This window comes from Priapulus caudatus, unplaced genomic scaffold, assembly GCF_000485595.1.
Source record: "Priapulus caudatus unplaced genomic scaffold, Priapulus_caudatus-5.0.1 Scaffold73, whole genome shotgun sequence".
Classification (NCBI taxonomy): Eukaryota; Metazoa; Priapulida; class Priapulimorpha; order Priapulimorphida; family Priapulidae; genus Priapulus; species Priapulus caudatus.
In genome coordinates, this window is record NW_014577134.1 from 53168 (window position 1) to 79062 (window position 25895).

General features: G+C 40.5%; 3 protein-coding genes across 3 annotated transcripts in view; 2 read left to right on the top strand and 1 right to left on the bottom strand.

Annotated features, from left to right (window-relative positions):
- LOC106821437 (dol-P-Man:Man(5)GlcNAc(2)-PP-Dol alpha-1,3-mannosyltransferase-like) overlaps positions 1 to 5058 on the top strand; it is a 6404-nt gene extending 1346 nt beyond the window's left edge. The window contains exons 2-9 of the mRNA XM_014826232.1: positions 852 to 951; positions 1637 to 1784; positions 1981 to 2141; positions 2874 to 2994; positions 3261 to 3466; positions 3719 to 3783; positions 4286 to 4421; positions 4729 to 5058. Coding sequence (XP_014681718.1) covers positions 852 to 951; positions 1637 to 1784; positions 1981 to 2141; positions 2874 to 2994; positions 3261 to 3466; positions 3719 to 3783; positions 4286 to 4421; positions 4729 to 4885 — 1094 coding nt within the window. The 3' untranslated portion in view covers positions 4886 to 5058. The remainder of the gene's footprint in view (positions 1 to 851; positions 952 to 1636; positions 1785 to 1980; positions 2142 to 2873; positions 2995 to 3260; positions 3467 to 3718; positions 3784 to 4285; positions 4422 to 4728) is intronic.
- A 115-nt stretch (positions 5059 to 5173) lies between these two features.
- On the bottom strand, positions 5174 to 16158 carry LOC106821436 (protein diaphanous homolog 1-like). The gene is made up of 4 exons (XM_014826231.1): positions 16018 to 16158; positions 12277 to 12455; positions 10812 to 10981; positions 5174 to 10380 (listed from the first exon to the last, which is right to left on the bottom strand). The coding sequence occupies exons 2-4, from the start codon at positions 12410 to 12412 to the stop codon at positions 7288 to 7290; spliced, it is 3399 nt and encodes a 1132-aa protein (XP_014681717.1). The 5' UTR covers positions 12413 to 12455; positions 16018 to 16158; the 3' UTR covers positions 5174 to 7287.
- A 210-nt stretch (positions 16159 to 16368) lies between these two features.
- The window catches only part of LOC106821432 (ubiquitin carboxyl-terminal hydrolase 48-like), a 45977-nt gene continuing 36450 nt past the window's right edge, over positions 16369 to 25895 (top strand). The window contains exons 1-12 of the mRNA XM_014826229.1: positions 16369 to 16660; positions 18941 to 19061; positions 19454 to 19513; positions 19877 to 20034; positions 20337 to 20507; positions 20788 to 20896; positions 21516 to 21570; positions 21652 to 21670; positions 23224 to 23306; positions 23527 to 23709; positions 23994 to 24101; positions 24945 to 25060. Of these exons, the coding sequence (XP_014681715.1) occupies positions 16518 to 16660; positions 18941 to 19061; positions 19454 to 19513; positions 19877 to 20034; positions 20337 to 20507; positions 20788 to 20896; positions 21516 to 21570; positions 21652 to 21670; positions 23224 to 23306; positions 23527 to 23709; positions 23994 to 24101; positions 24945 to 25060 (1326 nt within the window). The 5' untranslated portion in view covers positions 16369 to 16517. The remainder of the gene's footprint in view (positions 16661 to 18940; positions 19062 to 19453; positions 19514 to 19876; positions 20035 to 20336; positions 20508 to 20787; positions 20897 to 21515; positions 21571 to 21651; positions 21671 to 23223; positions 23307 to 23526; positions 23710 to 23993; positions 24102 to 24944; positions 25061 to 25895) is intronic.

The following is a 25895-nucleotide window of genomic DNA, read 5'->3' on the forward strand; positions in this document are numbered from 1 at the left end:
GAGGCATACTGTGGGCCATATTCTCATGTCTGATGACACTATCTCAACCCTATTTCAGAGAGCGTATACAGTTAGGTTACTATAGTAATAATACATGTATTAAAACACAGGTAAGAATTGCAATTTCTCACAATTTCACGTGTTTTTGTATGTTTGCAACCATACTTTTTGGTTGGCTATTCTTTTCTTTTTTTTGAATCTCAGGAGGGGATATTTGTACAGGCCATCCCCTCCTCCTTCAAGAGCGGGGGGGATGCATCCTTCCCATCCCCCCCGGGATTACGGGATTAAGTTTAAACTACTTTTTTCTCACAGCATTATCACGATACCATGTTACATAATCAAATAACCAATATATGCATTTATAAATGTACATATTTTAGCTGAAAGGTTTTCTGCATGAATGTATCTCCAATTATATAATGGAAGTCAATGGAGAAACATATTTAACATTAGGAATTTCCCAATTATGAATCTAATCAATCAATGAATCAATCTAATGATAAAGCCTATAAATTAAGTTATCATTGCCAATTCAAAATTTTTTTTAGGAAAATTGACTGATATATGACAAATTGTCATTTTTTTACAAAGATTTCTTATATATTGACTTTATATTGATTATATCGAAAAGCACAGCTGGGCCCTTCTTCTAATTCTATCTCATAATGTAAATACTATTTGTAATAGGCAGTTCAACTATAATGTAACAATTCCATTCTAATCACAGCATATGCGATGATCATATATAATCTATAATTATGTATATATCTTACATTATAGATATGTTCATGCATATATTTATTGTTGTAGCTTTCAAAATGTATTTGTTTCATTCCATTGTATTTCAGATACAGAGATAGACTGGAGAGCTTACATGCAGGAAGTGGAAGGTGTTATCAATGGCACATATGACTATACACAATTAAAAGGAGATACTGGACCTTTAGTGTAATCTTAGATATTATAAACACAGGGGTAGAAATTAACTTTTGAACACGGGAGTCCAACGGACTCCCTGCCCTCAAAAAGAGGTAGTCCGCAGCAAAATGAGGGAATCCGCAGTCTGGGGTTCAAAATTAAAGATATTAACAATAACGCATGTGCTTATCTTTAAGATTCATGTGGTTGCACGTCTGCCAAATTTTCTTCAGACATTAGCTGAAAAAATATGGTAATTCTGCGAGGCTAGTTTAAGTTAGTATGGCAGAATTTTCAGGGAGTTGCATGGACTCCTGCATATATCAAATCAGGGAGTTCGACAGTAAATCAGGGAGTATTTGACTCCGGACTTCCGTTAATTTCGCACCCTGTAAACATATGTTTATCGGATAAATGATTTGTATTTATGCATATCATATTTGCATAAATACAAATAATATATCTCATAAAATCTAAGAATCTTGAATCTTTAACCTTATAAATTAAATAAGTTATATTAATATGCTAAAGAAACAATACACTATGTATAATAAAGCCTCACTAAAGTTTAAACTTTTTTTTATAGAATGAGCTGTAGAGTTTACTATATCAAATTCTATGACCATGGTTAGATATATTTAAGATTTATTAGTTTCGGTCATTGCCATTTATTATTGAGAAAGCTTTATTCTGGCATGCTTCTTTTCTCTTTCAGTTACCCAGCTGGGTTTGTATACATATATGGTGCTCTATACTACATAACCGACCATGGATCCAACATCCGGCTTGGGCAGTATATATTTATGGGATTGTACATGCTCACAGTTGTTACTGTATTTAGCATATATAGGAAGGCAGAAAAGGTATTAATAAAAGTTATGAATCAAATATTTAATGAAGTAATAACAAATTTCACAAGATTTGGAAGAATTGAAATTACTACGTTACCATATATGTTTATACATAAAACAGATACCTTGCTAGGTTATCATATAAATTTATGAATTGAAATTTTAACCCTATTGTTACGTTAAGTTGCATAACGTATTCTAATTTCAGGTGCCACCATATGTATTCTTCTTCATGTGCTGCGCCTCATATAGAATCCATTCTATCTACATTCTGCGGCTGTTTAATGACCCTGTAGCAATGACATTTCTGTACCTGGCCATTTTGTTGTTCTTAAAAAATCGATGGACAACTGGCTGCATATTCTTCAGGTACGACTAATCATATTATCAAGAGCTAATAAATACCTAAATAGGTATTTATTAGCTCTTGATATTATATGTATACTTCATCAAAAGCACATAATCTGCTTTGTTCCTTATGTGCTCTTGACTTTATGTAGTATAATATCAAGGGTAGAAATTAACTTTTGATCGTGGAAGTCCAATGGATTCCGCACTCTCAAAAGGACAGAGTCCCTAACAAATTGCGGGAATGTGCAGTTCAAATTTCAAAAATGGCAATGTCACTAGATATTGTTGAAATTCTTGAATTTTCACACCTGAAGAGATAGAGTGTAATGGTAAGGGTTAAAAGAACAGAATTTAAATGAGTAAGCAACGGTCCATTTTCCACCCTGTAGTAGGGGAATTCAGGCTAGTGATCACAGGCATTTTTGAGACATTTGCTGAAAAAAGGTAATTCATTAAGGTCGTGCTCCAGAACGAATTGGTATAGCAAAACTCAAGAAGCCACAGGGAGTCTGACAGTTAATCAGGGAGTATTTGACTCCAGATTCGCATTAATTTGAAACCCTGTACTATAGTGGATTCTATACTGGGTAACAGCTGAAGTAAGAGAAATTTGTATTATTATTATTATTATTATTATATAATTTCGAATAATACATATATGCTAAAACAAAAGAAGGTACTTACCTGTACTTGAATTTAAATACCCGATTTCTGGCTGTGAATTATTACACATTTCTTATGTTCTTCTAGCTTGGCTGTATCAGTGAAGATGAACATACTGCTGTTTGCACCTGCATTGTTCCTGCTTCTCTTGGCTACCCAAGGGATTGTTGGAGCTTTCCTCAACATTGCACTGTGTGCATTAATTCAGGTATATTAATTTTGTAAAAACTATACTATGCCTGGTTTTATATATATATATATTAATGTAATATAAAATTATAAAAGTAATTTTAGATTGAAATCTATATGAAAATGAAATATACAATTTCAATTGAGTGCCACATTTTGTACTCGATTCAACCATCAAGGTAAACATTTTTTAACACTGGTCCTGCTTGATATAGCTTGGTCTAATTTGCATTTTGAATTACACAATCAGCTGAGTATTTAAATATGTAATTGGTCTACTTGCAGTTTCTGCTGGCTCTGCCTTTCCTGCTAGCGAACCCATGGGGTTACATCATCATGTCTTTTGACTTTGGCCGTCAGTTCTTCTACATTTGGACTGTCAACTGGCGCTGTGTGTCTGAGGAGATGTTTCTGAATCGATACTTTCAAGTTGCACTTTTAGTTGGCCATCTAACTTTTCTGAGCACTTTTGCTGCAAGACACTGGGTGAGGTAATGCAAACACTTTCCTTATTACTTAACATGTAAGCATAACTGTTTTAATGTATCGTTTAGTGTTTGATTTCTGATGTAAACATCACAATTGTGCATTTTTATCTAGCTTCCATTTCATCAATGAGTAATCATGCTCCAGCACTAGAACTCCAGTACGAGGTAATGTAGTGATAATAAGTCTACTGAAGTTTGTGAAGTGTGAATCGCTTTAATAAAATTGACTAAAGTTTCAATTATGAATTTCTTTAGTTGCCTTGGCGGATGGAAGGCTCTCTTGCAGACGAAGGGGTCGAAAAAACTGCTAAATGCTAATGGTATCCTTTGTATAAGTGAATACATTCTGTTTCTATATTTTTGAGTCCTTTCTTTGTATCATTTCTATAATAGTGATTCAGGGGTAGAAATTAACTTTTGAACACGGGAGTCCAACGGACTCCCTACCCTCAGTCCGCAGCAAAATGAGGGAGTCTTCAGTCTGAGGTTCAAAATTAAAGATACGTGTGCTTATTTTTAAGATTCATGCGGTTGCACGTCTGCCAAATTTTCTTTGGACATTAGCTGAAAAAATACGGTAATTCCGCAAGGCCGTGCTCTAGAACGAACTAGTTAGTATAGCAGAATTTTCAGGGAGTCACACGGACTCCTCCACGGACAGTAAATCAGGGAATATTTGACTCCGGACTCCCGTTAATTTTGCACCCTGGTGATTGTTATGTAAGATTTTGGTTCTATGGCTGTACTAAATATCACTTTATTCTCTTCATTCAAATCTCTATTCCTGTTATTTTATGTTACATCGCTTAACAGTTTGAACAGATATTTTAACGCTACTGTTCACTTCTAATTTGCTTGGAATAGCATTTAGCAGATCTCTTCATTATCAGTTTTATGTGTGGTACTATCACACATTGCCATACCTTCTGTGGAGTGCCAGGCTTCCGACAGTACTGCGGTAAGGTTAATAGTTGGCTTGTTACATGTATTGGTGTGTACCTTTCAGTTACTGTAGAGGTGCAAGTTAACACAGTTGCCTGCTGACTTTCTTTAGAGCTCGGTCTCATTAGTTTAGCAGCTGTTTCTCATAATTATCTACTTATACATTCTGTTTTTCTTCCAAACTAACTCATTTTAAATGAGTTAATCTAATAGATCAAGCAAACGTGAAATTCATTAGATGAAACTGTATGTCCATATTTTTCTATAATAGCTTGGTATTGATAAACAAGCAGTCATTGTGTGAAGCTATGTTGTCTTTTCAGAATATTCATGCTTGGAGTGGTGGAGTTGTGTTGGAACACGTATCCGTCAACTGTTAGCAGTAGTTTAGCACTGCATGCCTGCCACGTCATTATTATCGGTGCCTTACTTCTGAGAGGACGTGAGAGCGATAAACTACATATAAAAAAGCAGTTTTAATAGGAGTACATAGTTTCTATGAGCTGTTTATGAAACAGGTTTTCTACGATGTGACTCAGTGTGTTTTGGTTCAGAGCAAAATAAAAGTGGTTCTATCAATTGTAGTTTTAGTTGGTTTCTACTGGATGTCCGTTATATTAAATAAAGTAATGACAATGCTGTGTAATTATCTACATTTTGTATAGTATTTCAAATATCTAACATTTAGAATCTATTTTGACTAAACAATTTCTTGAATTTTTCGCCACGGCAATTTCTTGTTGTTCAAAACATCATGAACATTGAAACTGAGAAACACAGTTCTTGATATTTATTCTTATATAATTTCCAAGCACTTGACTACCAGAGATGGAAAGAGAATTTATGCACCTGGCATTTTAGATACATCCACCACAATCCCTTGTAGGCAAGCCTAATACCAAATAAAATATTCAAGATGCTCCGTAAATAAACTGCTTGAAACAGTTTGATATTAGCCCAGTTATTATTATCAAATATTTAACAATCTGCTTGCCACTGATACCATAACTACACACTGAACCCAATAACACATGTACTATTTATTACAAAATCTACCAATCCAGATAAGATACATTCACTGTATATTTCCATACAATACCATAACCACGTTGACTTCAAATTACATGCGTATATGTTTAACAAGCCCTTGCATATCTAAAGACAGATTTGAGCCAATGTGAAAACAAATAGCCCTTTGTTTCCCTTTGTTTTGTTTTTTACATGGAATTTACATTGGTGTTTCAGTATGTCACATATTTTCTATTGTTCTTTACAAATACTCGTGGGTTATTTCACCTCACCTAGAAATGCACTATTACATTGTGCTTTTAGAAGTATTGCTTTTTCGATTGATATTCTATGTCTGTGTCAGGGTCTATATCTATGTATAAAATCTAATTACGACTGAACGTGATGGTAAGAAATGACAACTGATTCTGCGACGTTTGATATAATAGTAACCGCATCAAGATTGACCGCATCTGACTTCCATTAACAGCAAGAGTAGATAATATAACATATAACATAATGTTATTATCTACTCTTGTTAACAGTCATAGTACAATCGTAATCATTCCAAACAGTCAACGATACCACAATTAGTGACAAGGTATCCTGAAAACCATCACTGCTCTAAAGGGCCACTCACTCCCCCTAGGGTCTTTGTAAAATAAATTCACCAAGATCCTAATCCTTAACAATTTCACCAGCCCAAATAGAAAAATATAATTATAATCAGATAGTGAAATCTACATTATTCAATAACAAGATATCTCACCTGATATGTTATGCCCTGCATAACCATCACAATATATTCAAGGAAATTAGGCATTATAGTAACATTCCAGTAAATTTACATTACTGGTGTGTTAAATCGGTTTTGTATGTGGCTGCCAATACACGTGTGAAACTGTTTCATGTGACTATCATAGTTACTTTGTCACAAGACAAGGACGGGTATGCACAGAAACAGTTATAAAAAAGTGGCCATAAACAATTCCTATCATTACGTAGGATCATCAAGTACCACCTAAGGAGCTCACCATAGCAGCAGATATACTGTCTCACTCTCAACCTTTGCAAATTTCTTGCAGAGTAAAACCTAGTAAGGAATGAAAACTGTGAGACTATTATATTTACCAAAATATCCGATTACTTTTTACCTGTCTTATAACATACCCCTGACAATAATTGTTTAACAATGAGAAAATACTGCAATTGCAATAATAGCAAATGTATCTTTTTATCTTTTACAAGTGACAGTAGGCAACCTATGCTGTCTCAACTAGTCATATTTTGCGATAAAGTTTAGACCTGAAACGAGTTGTAAGAATACATAACTACAAATATACTCTTCCTACAACTAGATATGTAAACCATTTTTGTAATAATTAAATGCAAATAAGATTTATATACTGTGACTCTCCGTAACATCCTAAGGATATGTATTACATATTCTTGATCACTGAGACTGATATGATGTGGTAATGTGTCTGCAAGTAGGTTTCTTCTTTTGTTTTCCGGCTATCCGATCGCTTTTCATTTTCCTACTGAGTACACTTAGACAATTCACCATTAAGTTTTGAATGAGCTCGGTTACTATATTTGATATATTTGATTAACCTAATTCATTAAAGAGACAAAATAAGTTACTTGTGGTAGAGATGCACACATCGTACTTGATGTATAGGTATTAACATGAGAGGGTAGCATGATAGCTACTTTATGACACATTACTTATTAGGAAAGTAATCACACCAGAGCTAGCCAATAGAGCATGGGTACACAAAATGCCTTGCAATATACGAAGAAACCCTTTAAGAACCATTTAGACACTAACAGCTGAATTCCGTGGGCTTAGAGACAAGTCATCGATAACAAAACTACAGTGCCTTCAACCTCTGAAGTAATTCATCACCATCGTCATCATCGTCTTTATCGCTTGCAACAGAAACGCGTTCACGGTTACGATCGGCCGCGACTGCTCTTCGCTGCCTGTTAGGACGACCCTTGGTAGTACGGAGTGGGGTTGGGTTCTCCCCGGCTCCCATCAGCATACTCTCTAGATCATTGTTGTTGCGCTCGGAGCCTTTAGGCGGCGACGGACCGACGATGTTGGACTTTGTTCGCGATCGGTTCAGCTCGGCCCGACGATCCGCGTGGGATCCCTTCGGCGTTCGCTTGCGCTGTCGCTGCCCGAAGGCCTGTCCAGACTGCAGCGCCTCGAGGAGACTGTCGACGACTCCCTCCTGGTCATCGTCTACAGTCATGTCCACCAGTGCGTTCTTCTTGAGCGCTCGGTCCATCTTCTCGCGCTGTGTCTTCTCCTTGACCTCCTTCGTGCGTCGAATCTTCTCCTCGGTCTCGCGCCGCTTCACGTTGTCCCTGTGCGCACTCTGGTACTCCGTTATGAACGTCGTTACATACGAGAAGAACTCGTCGATCGACACCTTCTTCGTGTCGACGCAAAAGTACGCGCCGATGTCGCTGTACAGCGTGTCCATTTTCTTGGACATGCTCTCGAGCAGTTGAAACTGTTCGGTCGCCTTGGTGAGGAACTGGTTCATCACGTCGTTAAACCGATCGTCCGCTTCACTGTGCAGATTCGCAGAGCTTTTCAACTCATTGTCCAGATCCTTCACGGACTTACCCATGCTGAGCACGTTCTTCTGGAGCGTCTCTTGTGAGACTCTTGCCGCCTTGTCAGCATGGATAAGCTCGTCGTGGAAAGTGGTCAGGGCAGGATAGTTGCTCTCTATCGTCATCGCGAGATAGTGCAATAGTGTTATCTTACCGTCGACAGATTTCGTATTCTTTAGCTGTGTTATGTAGCTGATATTGTAACCAAGGGACTGAGCATTTCGTGAGCCAGCATTCATGTAGTTGCCAATCAAGAGAATTAGCTCCAAAATCTTTGCAAACTTTGTACTTTGTTTCACCTCTTCGCATGCTGCCGTTGCTGCGACCACACTTGGTTTGATATCGGCTACCAGGTCATCGAATTGCCTTCGGAATAGCAGGGCCCTGAGCCGTGGCATGAGACGTTTAATACCAGACATGACAATACCAAACTGTTCTGACTCAGACAGTTCAGCATACTTGTCCTTATACTCCTTCAACTGATTCAACTGTTCTGCCTCTGGCATGAATTTCAAAAGCTGCTCCAGCATGGATGAAGTCAACTTATCGTCACACTGTTTGATTGCATTTGCAAGCTCATCGTAGGGCATTTTGATCGATCCGAGCACGATGGCAAGGTTTTGAGCAGATTTCGCATCGAGAACCTTCAACTCCTTGATTTTCTTCGACTGCTTTTTCTCTTTCATCTTCTCGCTCGCTTCCTGCATGCGTTTGTTCGAGGATGCAAATTGATCGACTAAACCGTGAAAGATGTTCTCCTTCTCCAGTTGATCTTCGTGCACCTTCACCCAGAAAGCCTTCTCCGTCAGCTTTATCGGCGCGATCTTCTCCCAGTTGGCCCGCTTCAGAGGAGTTTCAGGATTATACTTCTTCTTTGCTTTCATTCCGAACGGCAGGAGGTTTGGATTTCCGATGGGCGATGGCATTCCTGGTGGTCCTGGAGGTCCCGGTGGCCCAGGAGGACGAGGGGCACCCGGCGCGGGCGGCGGTGGCGGCGGACCACCACCAGGTGGCGGCGGTGGTGGCGGTGGACCACCACCAGGTGGCGGCGGTGGCGGCGGTGGACCACCACCAGGTGGCGGAGGCGGCGGCGGTGGAGGAGGACCACCGCCGGGCGGCGGCGGAGGTGCGGCGGGGCCTCCGCTCGCCGGCGAGACGGGCAGACCCTTGGCCGCTTTGCTCAGCTGCTCCTGCAGCTGCGTGACCTTCGCCTCGGCCTCCTGCTGCGCGGTGAGCGCGCTCTCCAGCTTGCGCGTCAGCTCAAGCTGCTCGCCAACCTCAACGCGCGAGCGCTCGACGATGTCGCCGATCAGCGGCTCGAGGTCGAGCTGGAAGCGCTTCGTCGCGCGGAAGTCCGGGTCGCAGCCGTTGCGGTGCAGCACGATCTGCGACACGCACTCCTCGATCATCTTGTAGTAGGCGGTGCGCACGAGCGCGTCGTCGCGGATTGTCAGCAGGTGCTGCAGGATGGAGAGGAAGTACGGCTCGGAGGGCGTGTCAAGAAGCGAGCCGCTGAGCATCGCGAAGCAGTTGCCCGCGTCGTCCAGCTCCACGCGCACGTTCTCAAAGCGGTGCGAGAAGTCCTCAAAGTCCTCCTCCTTGTGGTCGAGGAAGACGTTCACCTGGATGCGCAGCTGCTCGTTGGTCGACGTCTGCAGCTGCGGCAGCAGGTCAACGAGGCCCACACGCATGAACTCGTTGCGCACGTGCATGCGGAAGTCGAGGTCCTCCGGCGTGCTGACAAAGGCGTTGACGAGCGTCATCGACGCAACCGTCAGCGCCGGGTTGCGCTCCGACGTCAGCCCGGCGACGATCGGCCCGAAGCGCTCCTTGCCCTCGAGCTCGCCGCACACTGTGACGGCGGCGAGCGCCTTGTCGTGCCCGTCGGGCGGGATGAGCGAGATGGCCGCCATGAGCGTCATCGCGTCGGCCATCGCGCCGTCGAGGTTCGTGTTGAGCGCGCGCGCGAGGATGACGAGCGCCTCCTCGTGACGCATCACGTTCTGGATGCCAAACTTGCAGTTCATCAGTGCCTTCAGGCACTTGATGCACTCCTGCTGGATGCGCCGCACCACGCGCCGGTCGTCCTCCTGGTAGCAGCCGTTCAGGTGCCGCAGGATCAGGTCGAGCCCCTTGCGGCCAAAGTCGATCACCCAGCTGATCGGGTTCGACGTGAGAGAGACGCGCAGCGATTCGAGCAGCTGCAGCAGCTGCTCGTACGGAATGCTGGGGTTCGCGAGCGCGTTGACGTAGAAGGACGGCGCATCGCCGCGGCGGAACTTGCTGCTCATCTGCGCGCTTCCTTTCAGGTGCATGCACAGCATGTCGCGCTTCACCTGCGGAGAAACGAAGCAGTGGCACGTGTTAAACAGAGTCACGATGAGGTTCCGGCGTCACTGGGATCTCTCTCACTCAGTTTTAAAAGGCATTTCAAAGCTGATCTAATCTAATCCCTTTATCGTCTAATCAAATGCAGCCACACAAATCCTAAGGAGACACATAGGCAATTATGCATTTAAAGACATCACAAAGTAACATACAAAATTAACCCGAATGTCATGGCAAATTAAGCAGCCACAAGTAAAGCAGCAGCAAGTCTATGCAGTCATAACTATTCTGTATGCATAAACTGCCCCACAGTGTTCAGAGCTTAAAGCAAGGAGTAACTTCTCATGTATCAAAACTATAAATTTGTTACTATACCAACATACACGTTTCATGCAAAGGCATGAATATAAAATTAAATCATTTCAGTGCGACATATTACCGCTGTGGGTCGATCCCTTAGTGGCTTCTTTTTCTCTTCCGTCAAGTTCATATCATCCAACATCTTCTCGAAGTTATAAAGGATGTCCTCCTCTGTCATGTCGGCTGTAGGGTCCGCCATGACTTGTGAATCGGGAGGCGCATTCTCTGACGCCAACATTCCATAGCCACCTGAGAATATTACAACAATCAGATTTCAGTTAAGACACAAGCTTTCACGATGCTTAATTGAATCGCTACCTGCTTCTTCGATAGGTGGTGGTCAAAGACTAGGATCGATAGTCACCTGATGCATCTAATGCACATATTTCTCTGAGATACAGCACAACATTACACAAGTATAAAAGCACATTTTTTAGCAAAAATAAATATAGATAACAAGTGCCGCGGAGCGACAGCGCTCATCTAACGTCTACTGTGGTGACTCTGTGGTGGAGTGGTGGGATTCTAATAAACCTGTTAGTTCCAAATGTGTTCACTATACCGCGCCCTAAACAGTGGAAGGCACAGGATGGTATCAGAACCTTTCTCTTATGATTTAAAGGAGCATAAACCTTCTTCAACGAAATTTAGCTTTTAAAATTTCAGTGTGACTTGTAGCCACATACATCCAGGCATGTATAGATTCTACTAGCAAACCCGGCAGTCAATATTCTTTCTAACAGTAAACCAAATCCATGTTTAACCCTTCCCTTGAGGGTCAAAAGTTATCGACGACCTTACTCTTCGCATGTCAGCAGAAAGTAGCATTTCATGATCCTTTCAATAAAGCTATAAAATGCTAGGTCTAGCTGAACAAAAAAGTTTCAATGCGCTCCGTCAGACCATGTCCTCAAAAAATGTCTAAAATCTGCCCTGTGCCCCATTGACCTTTGACGCTGTGACCTCCATTTCGGCATAAGAAAAAAAAAAAACCCCCAGGTCAGTGATGGTTTTCCTACCATGATGCTATACACCGACTATCACGAGCCTAGGTCGAGCCGTTTAGATGTGTGCCGCAATTCTGCATTTCCTCCCTATACCTTAAGTTAAGGAAGGAATGTTCCCACTTCTTTTACACCTCTTGACCTTTGACCTTTGACCCCAGCTTCAACATCCCAACTCGTTTTCGGATTACCCCCCCCCACGTCCCAAATATCGTGACCATACGTCGAGCGGTTAAGATTTGTGCCCAACTGTTGACGGACGGACGCACGGACGCACGGACGGCCGGACGATCATGCGATTCTACAAGCTGCATCTGACTACGTCAGATAAGCTAAAAAGTAGCTCTAGATTTATATCATAATATTGGCAATTAAATAAATAAATTTGATAATAAAGCAAATTCATTGAATCCCAAGTCTCTTACAAAGAGGCAAATGTCAAACCTATCACAATTATTAACTTTTTAAACTTAGCAACAAACTAATCCCATTAGATAATGTGACTAGTAGTAAATGCATGACTTAACAAAACATTTTTACCTGGAGCTGGTGGTATGTATTGTGGCCCACCATAATGATGTTTATGTTTGTTTTTCTTCTTCTCTTTCTCTGGTAGTCGAAAGGACCCAATCAGAAACTTTGACTTCTTTTCCTTGTCTTTTTTACCACTGTCCATCCTGCTGATCTGGATGCAAACCGTGTACTTAGTTGGATAAGACCTAAAATGTATTTAAATGCATAGGTTAAAGTATGTATTAAATTGGTTAGGGCCGCTATATGTAATGTATGCATCCAATTTCTCTCAGAGGTCTTTTCTAGCACCTATACATGCACACACACAAAACAGTTCACACTTTATTAGAATTACATTTACACTATATCATTTCAACTTCATTTTAGCAAATAAATGAATAATTGGTGAGGGCCTATACGTTTTTGGTAGTCAGTCTATAACACCTTATCATATTCGCCTGCTGTAATGATATTGCCAAGATCTAATCACATAGTTGGAGAACATCACTGGGTTTTGGCTGGAACTGGCAAAGCCCTAGATTTATACAAACCAAGTCGATGCAATTGAGCTGTGCATGTGTTTGCAATACCAGCCGGTGAGAGATTTAAATGCTTCCAATTTTTTATCAGAACTTTCACCATGCATCCTGCACAGACTTGCAATTTTTTATCCAAGAAAAAAGTCATACGGTGCTATTTTTACTTAAGGCCAATATCTCACCCCAAAATGTCCAATTGATTCATTCCTCTCAGCTATTCTTTAATTCTTTATTGAATTGTATTTTGTATTTTTCAGCTAGCAGTTGCTATGTAGCTATTTTAAACATGCTGTAATTATTTTAAGTGCATCTGCATTGTGATTATGATAAGGAGTTATGATAAGGAGTTATGATAAGGAGGCAAGAAAAAGGCTAGGATGCCAGTGCATGCCACAATAATCATACTAGGGTTCATAGTTTTGTGATACAAAAATAGCTCTGCCACTATCAGTCCACATAACAAAAAATTGTGGAAAGGTACATTAGATGTATTCTCACTACTACTGACATTTTGTGGCACAATTCTGATCCTAAATAGTGTATAAGGTATAGCACACTATTGGTGATATGTTCGTGGTTACACTTTACATGTCTTATGCATCCCAAATATAATCCATACATCTACATTTATCACAGAACAATGTAAAATTCATAAATAACCTATATTATTTTATGATACATATAGATCTATGCACAATTATGTAAATGATGAAGATGATGTGTTGACCATATGAGATGACAGTAAAATAAGATTGAAATTTACACAGGTGAGCAACAATTCACTGCTAGAACGCATGCATAGTCGGGCCATCCTTGAAAAATTATATGTTTGCTGTCCTCCGACCGACCTACGAAAATAGCCACGACCCAAGTTTTTTTTAACATTTTGGGTTCCATTTTTTTTCAACATTTTTCATAGTTAAGACTGAGACATTTTTAGCATGTGTGGAAAACATCAAGAACAGACTTAAAATAACTATTATGCCTCACAAAAAAAGAAGACCTACCTACCTACCCACTAAAAAAATCATGGGTCCGGGGACAGCAAACATCTTTTAAGGATGGCCTCGTGATAGTACTTAGTAGGCCACAATAAACTTTTAAAGTTTTAGCAAGGTGGAAGAAATTGCATGTAGGGAATATAGAAAGAGAAACACTATATATAGCATATTGCTTTTGTAGCACAATAAAATTTACAAAGCCATAGTTTATACATGTTGCTGTTGTTTGTGATAAACTTCAGCCAACACTCATGATTTCAAACTGCCAGTAACAGGAATTTCAGATTACAGGTTATGTTATCTATGATTGCCTTTCTATGATAATAATGCCTTTTCACCTTCTTTTAGATGATGCATGCATTCACCTACTATTTTTACTAGACATCTTCAAACCAATGTCCAATTTGACACAATACAACAGCCAAAACTTTTATCTCGCAGTTGCCACATCTTTCTGTGTTTTGGGGATCTGGCCTGGTCTACGCACGTGGATAAAAGCTATAACAGGTAAACTGTAACAATTCCGAATTCGGACATTGGCTTGAAGATATCACATAAAGATAGTACGATATCGCAGGATTTACTCCACAACTATCCTCTGCTTCAATGTTCTGCCCACTTGTACACTGCATTGAGCTTGTTGGGGGGGGGAAGTAAGTTGTGTAATTACTTTGATCAATTTCCATGTGATTGGTGGTATATCATATCATGTTTTTACAGGGGTAGAAATTAACTTGTGAACACGGGAGTCCAACAGACGGGAGACGTTACCCTCAAAAAGAGGTAGTCCGCAGCAAAATGAGGGAGTCCGCAGTCTGAGGTTCAAAATTAAAGATATTAATAATAACGCATGTGCTTATTTTTAAGATTCATGCGGTTTCAAATCTGCCAAATTTTCTTTGGACATTTGCTAAAAAAATACGGTAATTCAACGAGGCCGTGCTCCAGAACAAACTAGTTAGTATGGCAGAATTTTCAGGGAGTCACACAGACTCCTGCGTATGTCAAATTAGGGAGTCCGACAGTAAATCAGGGAGTATTTGACTCCGGACTCCTGTTAATTTCGCACCCTGTGCTACCACAAAAAGTCAGTCATTAGTAAGAGTCAAAACACGCTCTAGGACTCTCCAACTTTAGATACGGTATAGCCCGACCAGGCTGTGCGACGGATTGTCTATACAGCCTGACACCCTTCCATACAAAAAACCTATCACCTCTGCAGATCTAGATGAATAACTCTGTATATCTGAAATAAAACTATTCTATTACCACCTTTGACTTGCCTTGTTTGAAATATGAACGTTAACTCACAGTTGTCCTGCTTCTAAACTAGAATGTATCTCTTAATTCATTGTATAATCTGCTAATTCTCACAGCATATCAACTTTACCCGCCATGTTTACACTGCGCATGAGTCAATGGAAGAGAGACACAAAAAACCCGAAACGGAAAAGACTCGCTAGAAAATACTACAGAAATAGTACAATAGCTGCACGATGGCTCTCATAGCAATTACACATCAAAGCAAGTGAAACGATGTTCACAAATGTCTGGCACATTTGTAAAAACCTTAGATGACATGTTCTCGGATGTAGGGGTGGTTTACATAAAGACCGCAGATCGTTTAATTTCCCTTGTTCGATCCATTGCGGATTTTAGTCACAGTCGGAATGATAGCAAACATGGTGGCAAATTCATAAATTTGGTTGCATCTGTCACAAAAAGTCGCTGTATAACCCCATAAGTACCCAGCGCATCGTAGCGCACTGATGGTTACAAGAAGGTGGATGTATACTGATTCATTTGATATATCACATGTGAAGTGATATGATGTGAAGTGAAGTGATGATGAAGTGTTCTTTGGCAATACTTGGCAAATAAGACAACTACGTGTTTAGCTGCAGCCAATGTTTGAAACGGTATTCTAACCCTAGCAATACCGTTTCTTGGAGCTAGATACGGTAGTACTAACTCACGTGTTTTGCTACGCCTATGGGTTACTAACCGAGTTAGAGAGATGTGTGTGTGTGTGTGTGCGTGCGTGCGTGTGTCTGTGTGCGTGCGTGCGTGCGCGTGTCACTGTGTGTGTGTGACTACTGTAGTGTCAGTGTCAGTACAGTAGTCAGTACTGACAGTAGACTCAACGACAACGTTACCGAGCCCACAATCAATTAATCCGGCATCGAACCACCTGCTATTTCAGTAATTTCATTATAAACTATGTGTACCTTATACGAAGATATTATTATCACATTCGTGAAACGGTGTCTTCACCACATGTTAGTGCTTCTTGACTGTCAGCAACATTCACAAACATGAATTAACGCCCAGTTTCATGTTTTCCTGCCTGCGCCAACATAACCTGAACTCCGGATGAATGCGCTCTTGATTTTAATTGTTCATGGCATTACTGTGATTACATTGTGATTTATCTAACAAAAATTCGGATGTTCTTCAATTTTATCAACATACTTCATGACTTACCTATTGAAATATTTAGGTTTTCTCAATATATTCCTCGTGGTCAGTTGTATTTTTAGAATATTTAGAAAAGTAGGTATCATGTTTTCTCTAGTGCAACTCCACATCCCGCCATTTTTGGCGGTGAAAAATTACATGTTTGAATTGCAGTAAACAATTTCTTAACAGTGACTTGTAATCTCCGGGAATGAATATTTCAGTTAGTACCCTCTGCGTCGTGCTTGTTACGACTCTCTGATGTCTTGAGATGCCATCAAAACAGCAATTAGACAAGGCCGCTTGGCAGTGGGCTGAAACGACGGACCCATCATGCCAGGCAAATGTAACTGATCAACACGTACGGATCTCGTATAAGTTGACTGTGAAGCCTTGTAAACAGGGTACATGCAGGTGAGCCTTCAGCTATCATATTCCTACTTAGCTATAAGACAGCAGTGCTGAACTTAGTTATGACTGTAAAGTCTATAGTGTACCGTATTGAAGTTCTCTCCCGTCCTCTTTAAATTTCTTTAGTAAATCGCAAATTTGAGTCATTTTTTTGTAAATTCTAGTAGTAGTACTTACTACTTAGTACTAATAGTAATACTACTAGTAGTAGTACTAGTAGTAGTACTGTGTCAGTGATCCGCAATGTTGATCTGTCTATTTCAAGTATTTGATCAACTTTGGGATCAAGAATAGCTTGGCACCCCGCAAATATGTTGGCCCATTCCTATTTGACAACCCCAGGTTTAAAAACCCTAACCCTAACCCTAACCCTAACCCTAACCCTAACCCTAACCAAACTCACGACACGGGTGTGTAAACGCTACTTGTACCAATATGTTTTTGCATATATACATGTGCTAAACTAATCCGGGGTGCTAAACTATGCATGGGCCCAATGTCTCTTTCTGTCTTCGATACAAAATCGGTGCAAAATCTCTTAGCTTGTGTTAATAATGTTCATTATATACCAATGAAAATAAATTTTACTTGAACTTGAACTTGAACTTGATACACTGTCCTTTGGACTGAAGACTAATAGTAATATGGCCGTGGCTACGCGACCGGTTCCGGAGGAGGAGCCGCTAGGCTACGCGTCCGGACATACATCTCACACAGTGATATTGCGACACATACACGCATGATTGCGCAACGTGATGATCTGCTGATTGCCGAGTTTGTGTGTGCGTGAGAGAGATAGAGAGAGCTGTGCGTGTGTGTGTGAAAGAGAGAGATAGCGAGAGAGGACGGATGAAAGGATAGACGGCAGCAGTGCATATATTGTATATTTACGGCAATCAGCAGAGCGTCCCGTTGCGCAATCATGCGTGTACGCAGGTCGCGCGATCACTGTGTGAGTGGATGTCCGGATGCGTAGCCTGGAGGCTAGGCGACCGGTTCCGGATGCGTAGCCACTGCGTAATAATATTCAAGAGGTTACCCAGTGGCAATGATGGTGACCCATGCCTCAGTCACGCTACACTAGTACCATCATGACTACTAGTACTATGAATACTACGGCCCAGTGAAAAAAATACACGGGGGCTCGGGGCGATTTAGCCCCCGAAATGCCAAAAAGAGCCCCTGTAAATTTGCATAGAGTTCAATGCAAACCAAATTTTAGAGTGCTATTTTCATGCACGCGAGCTTGAAAAGTAGCCTCCGAAAAATCAATTTTAATTTTTTCCCTGCTACGGCCAGTCTTGCCACTGCTATTAGTCACTGGCGGCAAGGTCAAGTCTGCACCCACCTGCATCCATGCATTTGTGCGTGCGTGTGTGACACTGTTGTTATATTATGTGTGCTATAGTGTTAGCGTTATGGGGAGGGGGCAGACTTGAACCTGCTGCCAGTACTACTGGTACTTCAGTAGTGTGATGTTAGTTACTGTTATTGCATAATGGCTAGTTTCAGTGTGTGACAGTGACAGTTGTGCAGTGTTTTCCCTGGCCAAAAAGGTCTGTAAAGCCCGGCGCACACGTGGTGATTTTTATCGACAGTCCCGGCGATTCTGTTGCCAGCAACAAAATCGCCGAGAAATCGCCACGTGTGCGCTGCCCGGCGTCACCGATTTTGACGCCAGAAACTCGTCGCTGGAATATCAAACATGTTAGATATTTGTTGCCCAGTCGCTGAACAATCGCCACGTGTGCGCCGGGCTTAAGGTGGTAAAAACATTTTTTTTTATGTTTGCGCATTTTGAGGTCTTAGCTAAGCGAGCACTGCAGGTGCTCGCCCAGCTAGGTGGGTCCGGTGCATGCCCTCAGGAAATCTTTTGAAAAAATGGTGCAATTTGGTGCGTTCTAAGCTATATTTCGATTTTAGTTCAATGAGTGTAGTTAATTGATGGAAGAACAGTGATTGTCGTCAGTGAGGCGGTGTTTTGGCCAAATTTCTGTGTGGCGGCTAAGAATTTGAGCGAGGCGGCCCGTCTCGCTCCTGTCAATGCAGGGGAAACACTGGTTACGTGTTAGCTATATGCATTAAACACATTCACAAACATAATCTATGGTAAGGCTAAATAACGAGATCACGTGGATTGTGTTTAGCTGATATTTACGAATTGTTCGTGTACTGCAGCACAACGTAGGGCGATGTGAATGAAGTTCTTCACATGTTTTGTTTGTGCACTACATCAATCATCACGCTAAAAAGTTGAGTTTTAATTTAATTGGATTTTAATAGACGAAATTGTCGGGGAAGTCCTCGCTGCTTGAATGCGCTCGGTGAGAGTGTGTGGATGGGTGAGATCGACGAGAAGAAGTTTAGTGATATAGAAGATCCAGATGAAGAGAGAAGGAAAAAGGTATGCATTGTAATAAATACATGGTTTCAAGTCAGGTTATGTTCTTTAGGAGGAAATAAATAGGAAAGTTTTTTGCATGTTACTCGTAATGTACGTGATTGTTTATTTATGAGAAATGTTGTTAAATGTTAAATATGTGATCTGTAAGAATTACTTGTTTGTGGTTGGGTGCATACATAATTCTCTAGATAATGCCCACATAAAGTAAATGTGACATGATTCTTTCAAAGTTAAATATCTTGATTTAGACTAGCTAAATTAAAGAAAAGGAATTGAAGGGGTTACTTATAAAATAAGGAAAATTATTTAATGATATTGTATAATGTGAAAATGTAATAATCTCATGGGATTAATGATCTAATAGTTATACTGTTTAATTTGATTTTGCTCAGGGTGCCTTCGTTGGTTTAAAGAATTTAGGAGCCACCTGTTATGTGAATAGCCTTCTGCAGGTAAGTTCCTTTGCCATTATAAAAACGTGTTGATCATGGTTAACTGCCTAGCTATTTATGCAGGGCTTTCTTTGGAATAAGAAATGAGCTATCATGTTAGTCTTTAGTTACCAATAATAAAAACTAGCTATACTAGCTACCTTATCATGTTTTCTAAAACGAATGTTACACCACTGGCAGGTGCATTTATATGTAAAAGGTGCATAGATGTTACTTTACTGTTACAAACTTTGCTGGGACTTAGGTGCCATGGCACTTATAAACACACACAAACAGTAGTTGATTGGTGTTAACATGATTTGTTTCGGATTGTGCATGAAGTTTCTGTGTACATGGTGTTGTGTGTTTCCTGCTGTCTCTTAGCTATGGTTCCACAACCCAAACTTTCGATTAGCGGTCTACAGATGGCGCCCTATGGAGGAAAATGTCTGCACTGATGATGCCGTCGATAACTGGAAGCCTTCATCTATTTGTGAACATCTGCAGGGAATCTTCGCCTTGTTAGAGCTAAGTGAGAGGAGGTGATTCCATATAATTGTGTAGATAGAAAGTTATGCTTGCAGTGGCATGTATTTGGGTAATTGTATATGAAACCGCCCAGATTATAATGAAATGCTACAAAATATGTAATAGCTGAGTTTTTGCTTACATTTCTTCAGCATGTATCTTTCCTCATCAATTATTCGTGCTGTTGTATACTGTAAAAACTTAAATTCAAAGAAAAAAATGCTTAAACTAATCTGTTATAACTACAATCTCATTGCACAAGTCAAACATTGTGTGGATGGTTGGTGGTGTGGTGATTTGTTTGAAATTGGTATAGGTATATAGACCCAGGAGAGTTTGTGACTTCCCTGGGCTTGGATACGGGATTACAGCAGGATGTGCAGGAATTCTCTAAACTTTTGGGTAATAGATTGCAAGACCATGCTAACCCACAAGTAATAGACGTTATATGCGATCAGTTTCAAGGGACATATTCATATGTTACTACGTAAGTATAAATGTATAATCTATGGGGGAAAGGGGGATATAAGATATATGTTGTATATATAACATTATATTTTATAACGTTATATATAACGTTTATATAACGTTATATTTATAACCTGTTAACAACTTCAATCGGTTTTAGCTATTAAACTTCTAGTGCCATAAACTTATTGTAATCCCTTATTTGCTGAGGTAAACTGATTGTGAAATGTTGATACTGTCCTTAGTCTTCTGTGTTGTCAAGAATAATAATGCCAATGTCACAATTATTAATGCTATAGGTGCAAAGGTTGTGGTGGGTCATCCGATACACCGTCAAAGTTCTATGAGCTGGATCTAAACATAAAAGGCCATAAAACACTTCACGGATGCATCGAGGAGTTTTTGCAGGTTTGTCATCCTTACCGACTTTCTATCTTCTGCATTCTACTCTTTGTCTCTCTTCTCTCTCTCTCTCTCATTCTCTCTCTGTATTCCCTTCTTCTCTCCTCTCTCTCTCTCTTCTGCTTCTCCCTCCCCTCTCTCTTCTCTCTTCTCTCTCTCTCTCTCTCGTCTCTCTCTCTATCTCTCTCTCCTTCGTTCTCTCATCTCTCTTCCTTCTTCTTCTCTCTCTCGGGTCTTTTATTCTTTCTCTTCTCTCCTCACTCTCTCTCCTCTCTTCTTCATCTCTTCTCTATTTTCTTTCTCTCTTCTCTCTCTCTCTCTCTCTCTCTCTCTCAGGTTTCTCTCTTCTCGCGTCTTCTTCTCTCTCTCTCTCTCTGCTCTCCTTCTCTCATTCTCTCTCTTTCTCGGCCCACTTCCAGTATAACAGAGTGTGGTAGAAAGTAGATAATTAGTGTGTGTGTTGGTGGTATATATATGAGTCTTACTTACTTCTTTAATCATTTCTGGAGTTGCTTGGATTGTGTTATTCGATTTTCATCATTTATTCATCTTATTGTGAGCCGGAATGACTTGGTCGCATGCGCTTAAGTATGTGGAAGCTGAGCATCTAGTTTTGATTGCTTAGGAGGAAGAGTTGGGGAGGGTGACAACAGTATCACTGGCAGTATGTTGCAACAGCAGCAAGGGATATATTGCTTGCCCGGGGCCGAATCTTGGCTGCGGTCTCTGGGCGCCAGCTTGCGTTCAACTCAACTGCTGAGGGGATTTAATTTTTGATAGGTAACCCCGGGGCTTTGAAGCATCAAGATCTCTGCTATGCCTTCCGCTTCCCTTCCCCCGTCTTCTCTCGCTTTCGTTTCTCTTCTTTTCTCCGGTCTCCCTCCCTCCAATCACTTTTTGCCCTGAGCCGGGCGGGCCTCTCCAATCCCTTCGACCCTCTCTTTCTCTTCGGCCAATCTCTCTCTTCTTTGCCTTCTCTCTATCTATATCGATCTCTTCTTTTTTCGTCTTTCTTCTTCTTTCTCTTTCTCTCTCTCTTTTTCTCTCTCTTCTTTTCCCTCTCTCGTTCATTCTCTTTCTTTACCTCTAACTTCTCTCTTTCATTTTTGCTCTTTCTCTTGTCTCTCTCTGTCATCATCGCTTCTCGTCTGCTCTCTCTCTCTCTCTCTCTATTACCTTGCTTTCTTAAAGGTCTCTATGTCTATCTTCTTTTCTTCTTCTCTTCTCTCTCTCTTTCTCTCCATTTTTTCTCCTCTCTCCCCACTGTCTTTCATTTTTGTAGGCTCACCTTGGAACATCGTCCAGAGCTGGAGCTTATTGCCCAGGGGTCGACGTACGTCCGGTCCGTCCGGTCCGTCAACATTTTGCGTAACGGTCAACGATGTAAACCAAGGAAACGTTGGGCCCACCAGTGTTTGAAAGTTGGTATTTAGTTTGTTACATTTGCTATTGCTCCCATAGTAAACGTCCTATTTTTTGGAGGCACGCCGGTTGAACGTAACATTTTCGAAGCCACAGCAATATTTTTGGGCAAAAATGGGAATATTGCATTCAGTCAGTTTTTTCAGGTTCAACGGGATTTTGCGCTGTTTGGCATGTGGAATGATTAAGGGCCGAGGGGCGTTTTTGATATTAATAAAAAAAATTATGCAAATTAAGGTAGTGGGTTTTGTAAATTATATGATCATTATATAGACAACAAAACAGTCGTTGTGGTGTCACCACTCATCTTTGGTTCGTTTTACAAGATTTCATTGACAATATCTTTAATGCAAAATTGGTATTTCCTCTCCACTCTGCCGATAAAACGTCTATATTAGAGTAAAGTTTTACAAAACATGTCGGAACGAAGCATAACCTATTTATTTCAAACGCCATCCCTACAAAGCGGGTATAGCGCCATCTACGGTCACAAATTGTGATTCATTTTGGTTTATAAATTATTATTGCGATATACAGATAGCAATCGTTTCTATAATGTACGTCGATGGTTGCTCAATTAAAACTGACTTCTGCTTACTCACTCGAGTCATTTGTGTCCTTTTGTGTGGGGAGCTACAGTGTCATTGACACTTTCATTATCTTTACCTCTCTATGGTTCTCTTTTAGTCTTTCTCTCTGAGGCTACCTCTCCAATTTACTTGTGCTACTTTTATCACGACGCCACCATTCACTATGGTCTACAGTATAGGATTTAGTCGAGGTATTGGGCTTGTTTGATCTAAAGCTTGATGCCAACCTCAGACATGCCTGTAAAACGGTATTGTTCAACATGTAGTGTGTTGATTTCTCAGCGTTGTGACATCTATCAGTGATTTGATCCTGTTATGCAGAGCTACAGGTCAGAAGAAGAAGCTCAACAGCTGTATACAGTTTCCAGATGTACTCGATATGAGTCAATGCATCGGCGAAGCAGGTATATATCAGAGTCCCACGATGATTCTAATTTATCTCATCGGCTTTTATCGGTGGAATTCTGATGATTTTTTTAATCGAAGATGACCCGACGTTCGATGTTCGCCATGCACATTCTGTAATGTTATATGAATTGTGAACAGTCGATATAAAAAATTTATCGCAGAATGATAGCCGGTATGAAACTATGATATGAATTGTTATTCCCTGCTTCTTTTCAGAACAAACATCTGTGTATGACCTGACGGCTGTGCTCATCCACAGAGGCATGTCTGCATACGCCGGTCACTACATTGCGCACATAAAAGAAGCCAGCAGCGCCACGTGGTACAAATTTAACGACGAAGTGATCGAGAAGATGAAGGGCAAGAATCTGCAGCTCTACCAGGATGAGGACGAGATTGGTGACTATGGGGAGCAGGGCTCGAATTTCGCAATGGCACCGATGACAATTCCTCCCTGCTGGTCGTCTGTACAATAATCCTAGACTAGGATATATAGACTATTGAATTTAATGGTCTTTTCTTTACCGACATCACTTCCTGTGCCATACGTACCTTCTGTTGAGTATCATCTGTCATGAAACTTTATCAGACACTAATGCAATAGTAATGATGTATTCATATAGTATATACGTGATAGATTACAATCCGTATTCATTTAAGTCTATAATTAACTCATTCCACAGGCAGGCCTGACTGGAATGCAAAGAAAATGCGTGGAGTAAAGGGTATTCTTACATCTAAGGATGCCTATATGCTTGCATACACCAGACGAAAATCGACAAATGTAGAAGGTAAATGCATTTAAAAGGTAAGGCAATTGCCTGAGTACAATTCAGCCAAGACCAATTTCGTGATTAGGTTTTGCATCTTTGCAACTTTCTTTTTAGATTATGTAGCACTAAATATCAGACAGTAATTCTAGATATTCCCATGGTTTAATATCCTATTATGCTCCCAGTACACGTGTTTGGGGTTTTGAACTGTAGCATGTTATTAATAATTATTCACGGTTGCCTAGCAACCATTCACAGCATCAACTTGTTTAGTTACAATGTTTATACTTTGTTGACTTTCTCTAGTATATTGATCTTTTATTGTAATTTCATCATTACCACAGCATTTGTTATGTAGTGAACTTCTGTGCAGTCTAACATGCACGGAGGTTCTGGGTTGGAGATTTTGCCTGTGTGCGAGCATGGTGTAGATGTAGTGTCCCGTGGCATGCTTCAGGCACATTCATATGTCCTTTCGACCTTTGCTGTATAACAATGGCTGCATTACATTGGCTGCATACAGAACTACTTGATGGTATTGATTAGGCTGGGACCATAAAGTATCATGAGAAATGCTTACTCCAAGAAAAATATCAGTGATAGTGTTATTAATAACGTTAGGTGTTGTCAAAAATCTGCAATTTGAGCAGTTAGAAATAGTGCCTTATTGGTAAGATTTTGACAGATTTCAAGTATGTGTGCACGACACATTGTTGACCAATGCGATAAGGTCAAGAGAATAGGAGTCCAGTGCATTAGTCTGCAGTTTTTGGCTGTCTGAGTTCATTGTCTTGCTGTCATTTGGCTCCTCTGGTGGGCTGACATTACGAAAGCCCGGCTTTTTCTTTCGTTCTCACGCAGAGCCGCTTGTGGAGGTGGTGTCGGCGGTGGATGCGCTCCCTGATCGAGTGAAGATCTACGTGAGCAAGGATAACAGCAACTTTGATGCATGGATGAAGGAGATGAAGGCAATGAAGGTAAAATCACTACGAAACCCAGCCACGGTAAGAATCACTGCGTCCCTCATCGCCATGAGCAACCGTACAACATCGGAAGCTGCTCACGCAAGGCCGCACCCTTTTGTTTTGACGGCGTCATTTTTCCGAGATATTTCATAGTTTATGCAATGTCACTAACTTTGTAGATGAGTCATCTTCCGATGGTAAAACCTAATAGGAATTGACACCATCACCTGACTTTAAGGATACACTCAAGCTTTTGCATGGGCATTGCTTTATTGAAGAGTAAACGGTAATTGACAAAATGAATCGAATCAATCACACGTTTTATTTATAGATGAGATGTATCTACAAGCTCAAGCCAAAAAATTTCATGAAGTTTCCAGCACCTAATTATGGGACAACACAAATGTTTAATTTTTATGTAAAAATGGTATTTTGTATATTTCTCAATTACCACAAAGAGTGAGAAAACAAAACTTTCGCAACAAGTTAAGCACATTATGATCTAAAAAAGCACATCAGGATTTTTCTTTACATTTCAAATTTACCGAAACAAATGAATAAAACTAAAATTTAAGTCGTATGTTCGGATTAAAAATTTATGCAAATAAATAACCATAACTCATAAAAGACGGCACATAATATCAAACCCTGACGCGTTTTTTATAGCAATGTGTTAAAACGAGTCTAAATTATTCCAAGTTGTGGTGACAGAGAAATATCCATTTATTCATCGGTTACTGTGGCAGAAATCGAAACGGAGAAATCAGCGTTTTTCTACTTTTCACAATGATCGACTGCCTGCTTGCAAAATGGGTGAACATATGTGAAACATGTACTGTTAGTACTT

Bases quoted from the DNA above. Each gene is read 5' to 3' on its own strand.
- LOC106821436 (XM_014826231.1), bottom strand. From the start codon at position 12,412: ATGGACAGTGGTAAAAAAGACAAGGAAAAGAAGTCAAAGTTTCTGATT. The intron at 10,982-12,276 runs GTAAAAATGTTT...TAATATTCTCAG, and splicing joins ATACATACCACCAGCTCCAG to GTGGCTATGGAATGTTGGCG. The intron at 10,381-10,811 runs GTAATATGTCGC...GTTTCTCCGCAG, and splicing joins TAAGGGATCGACCCACAGCG to GTGAAGCGCGACATGCTGTG.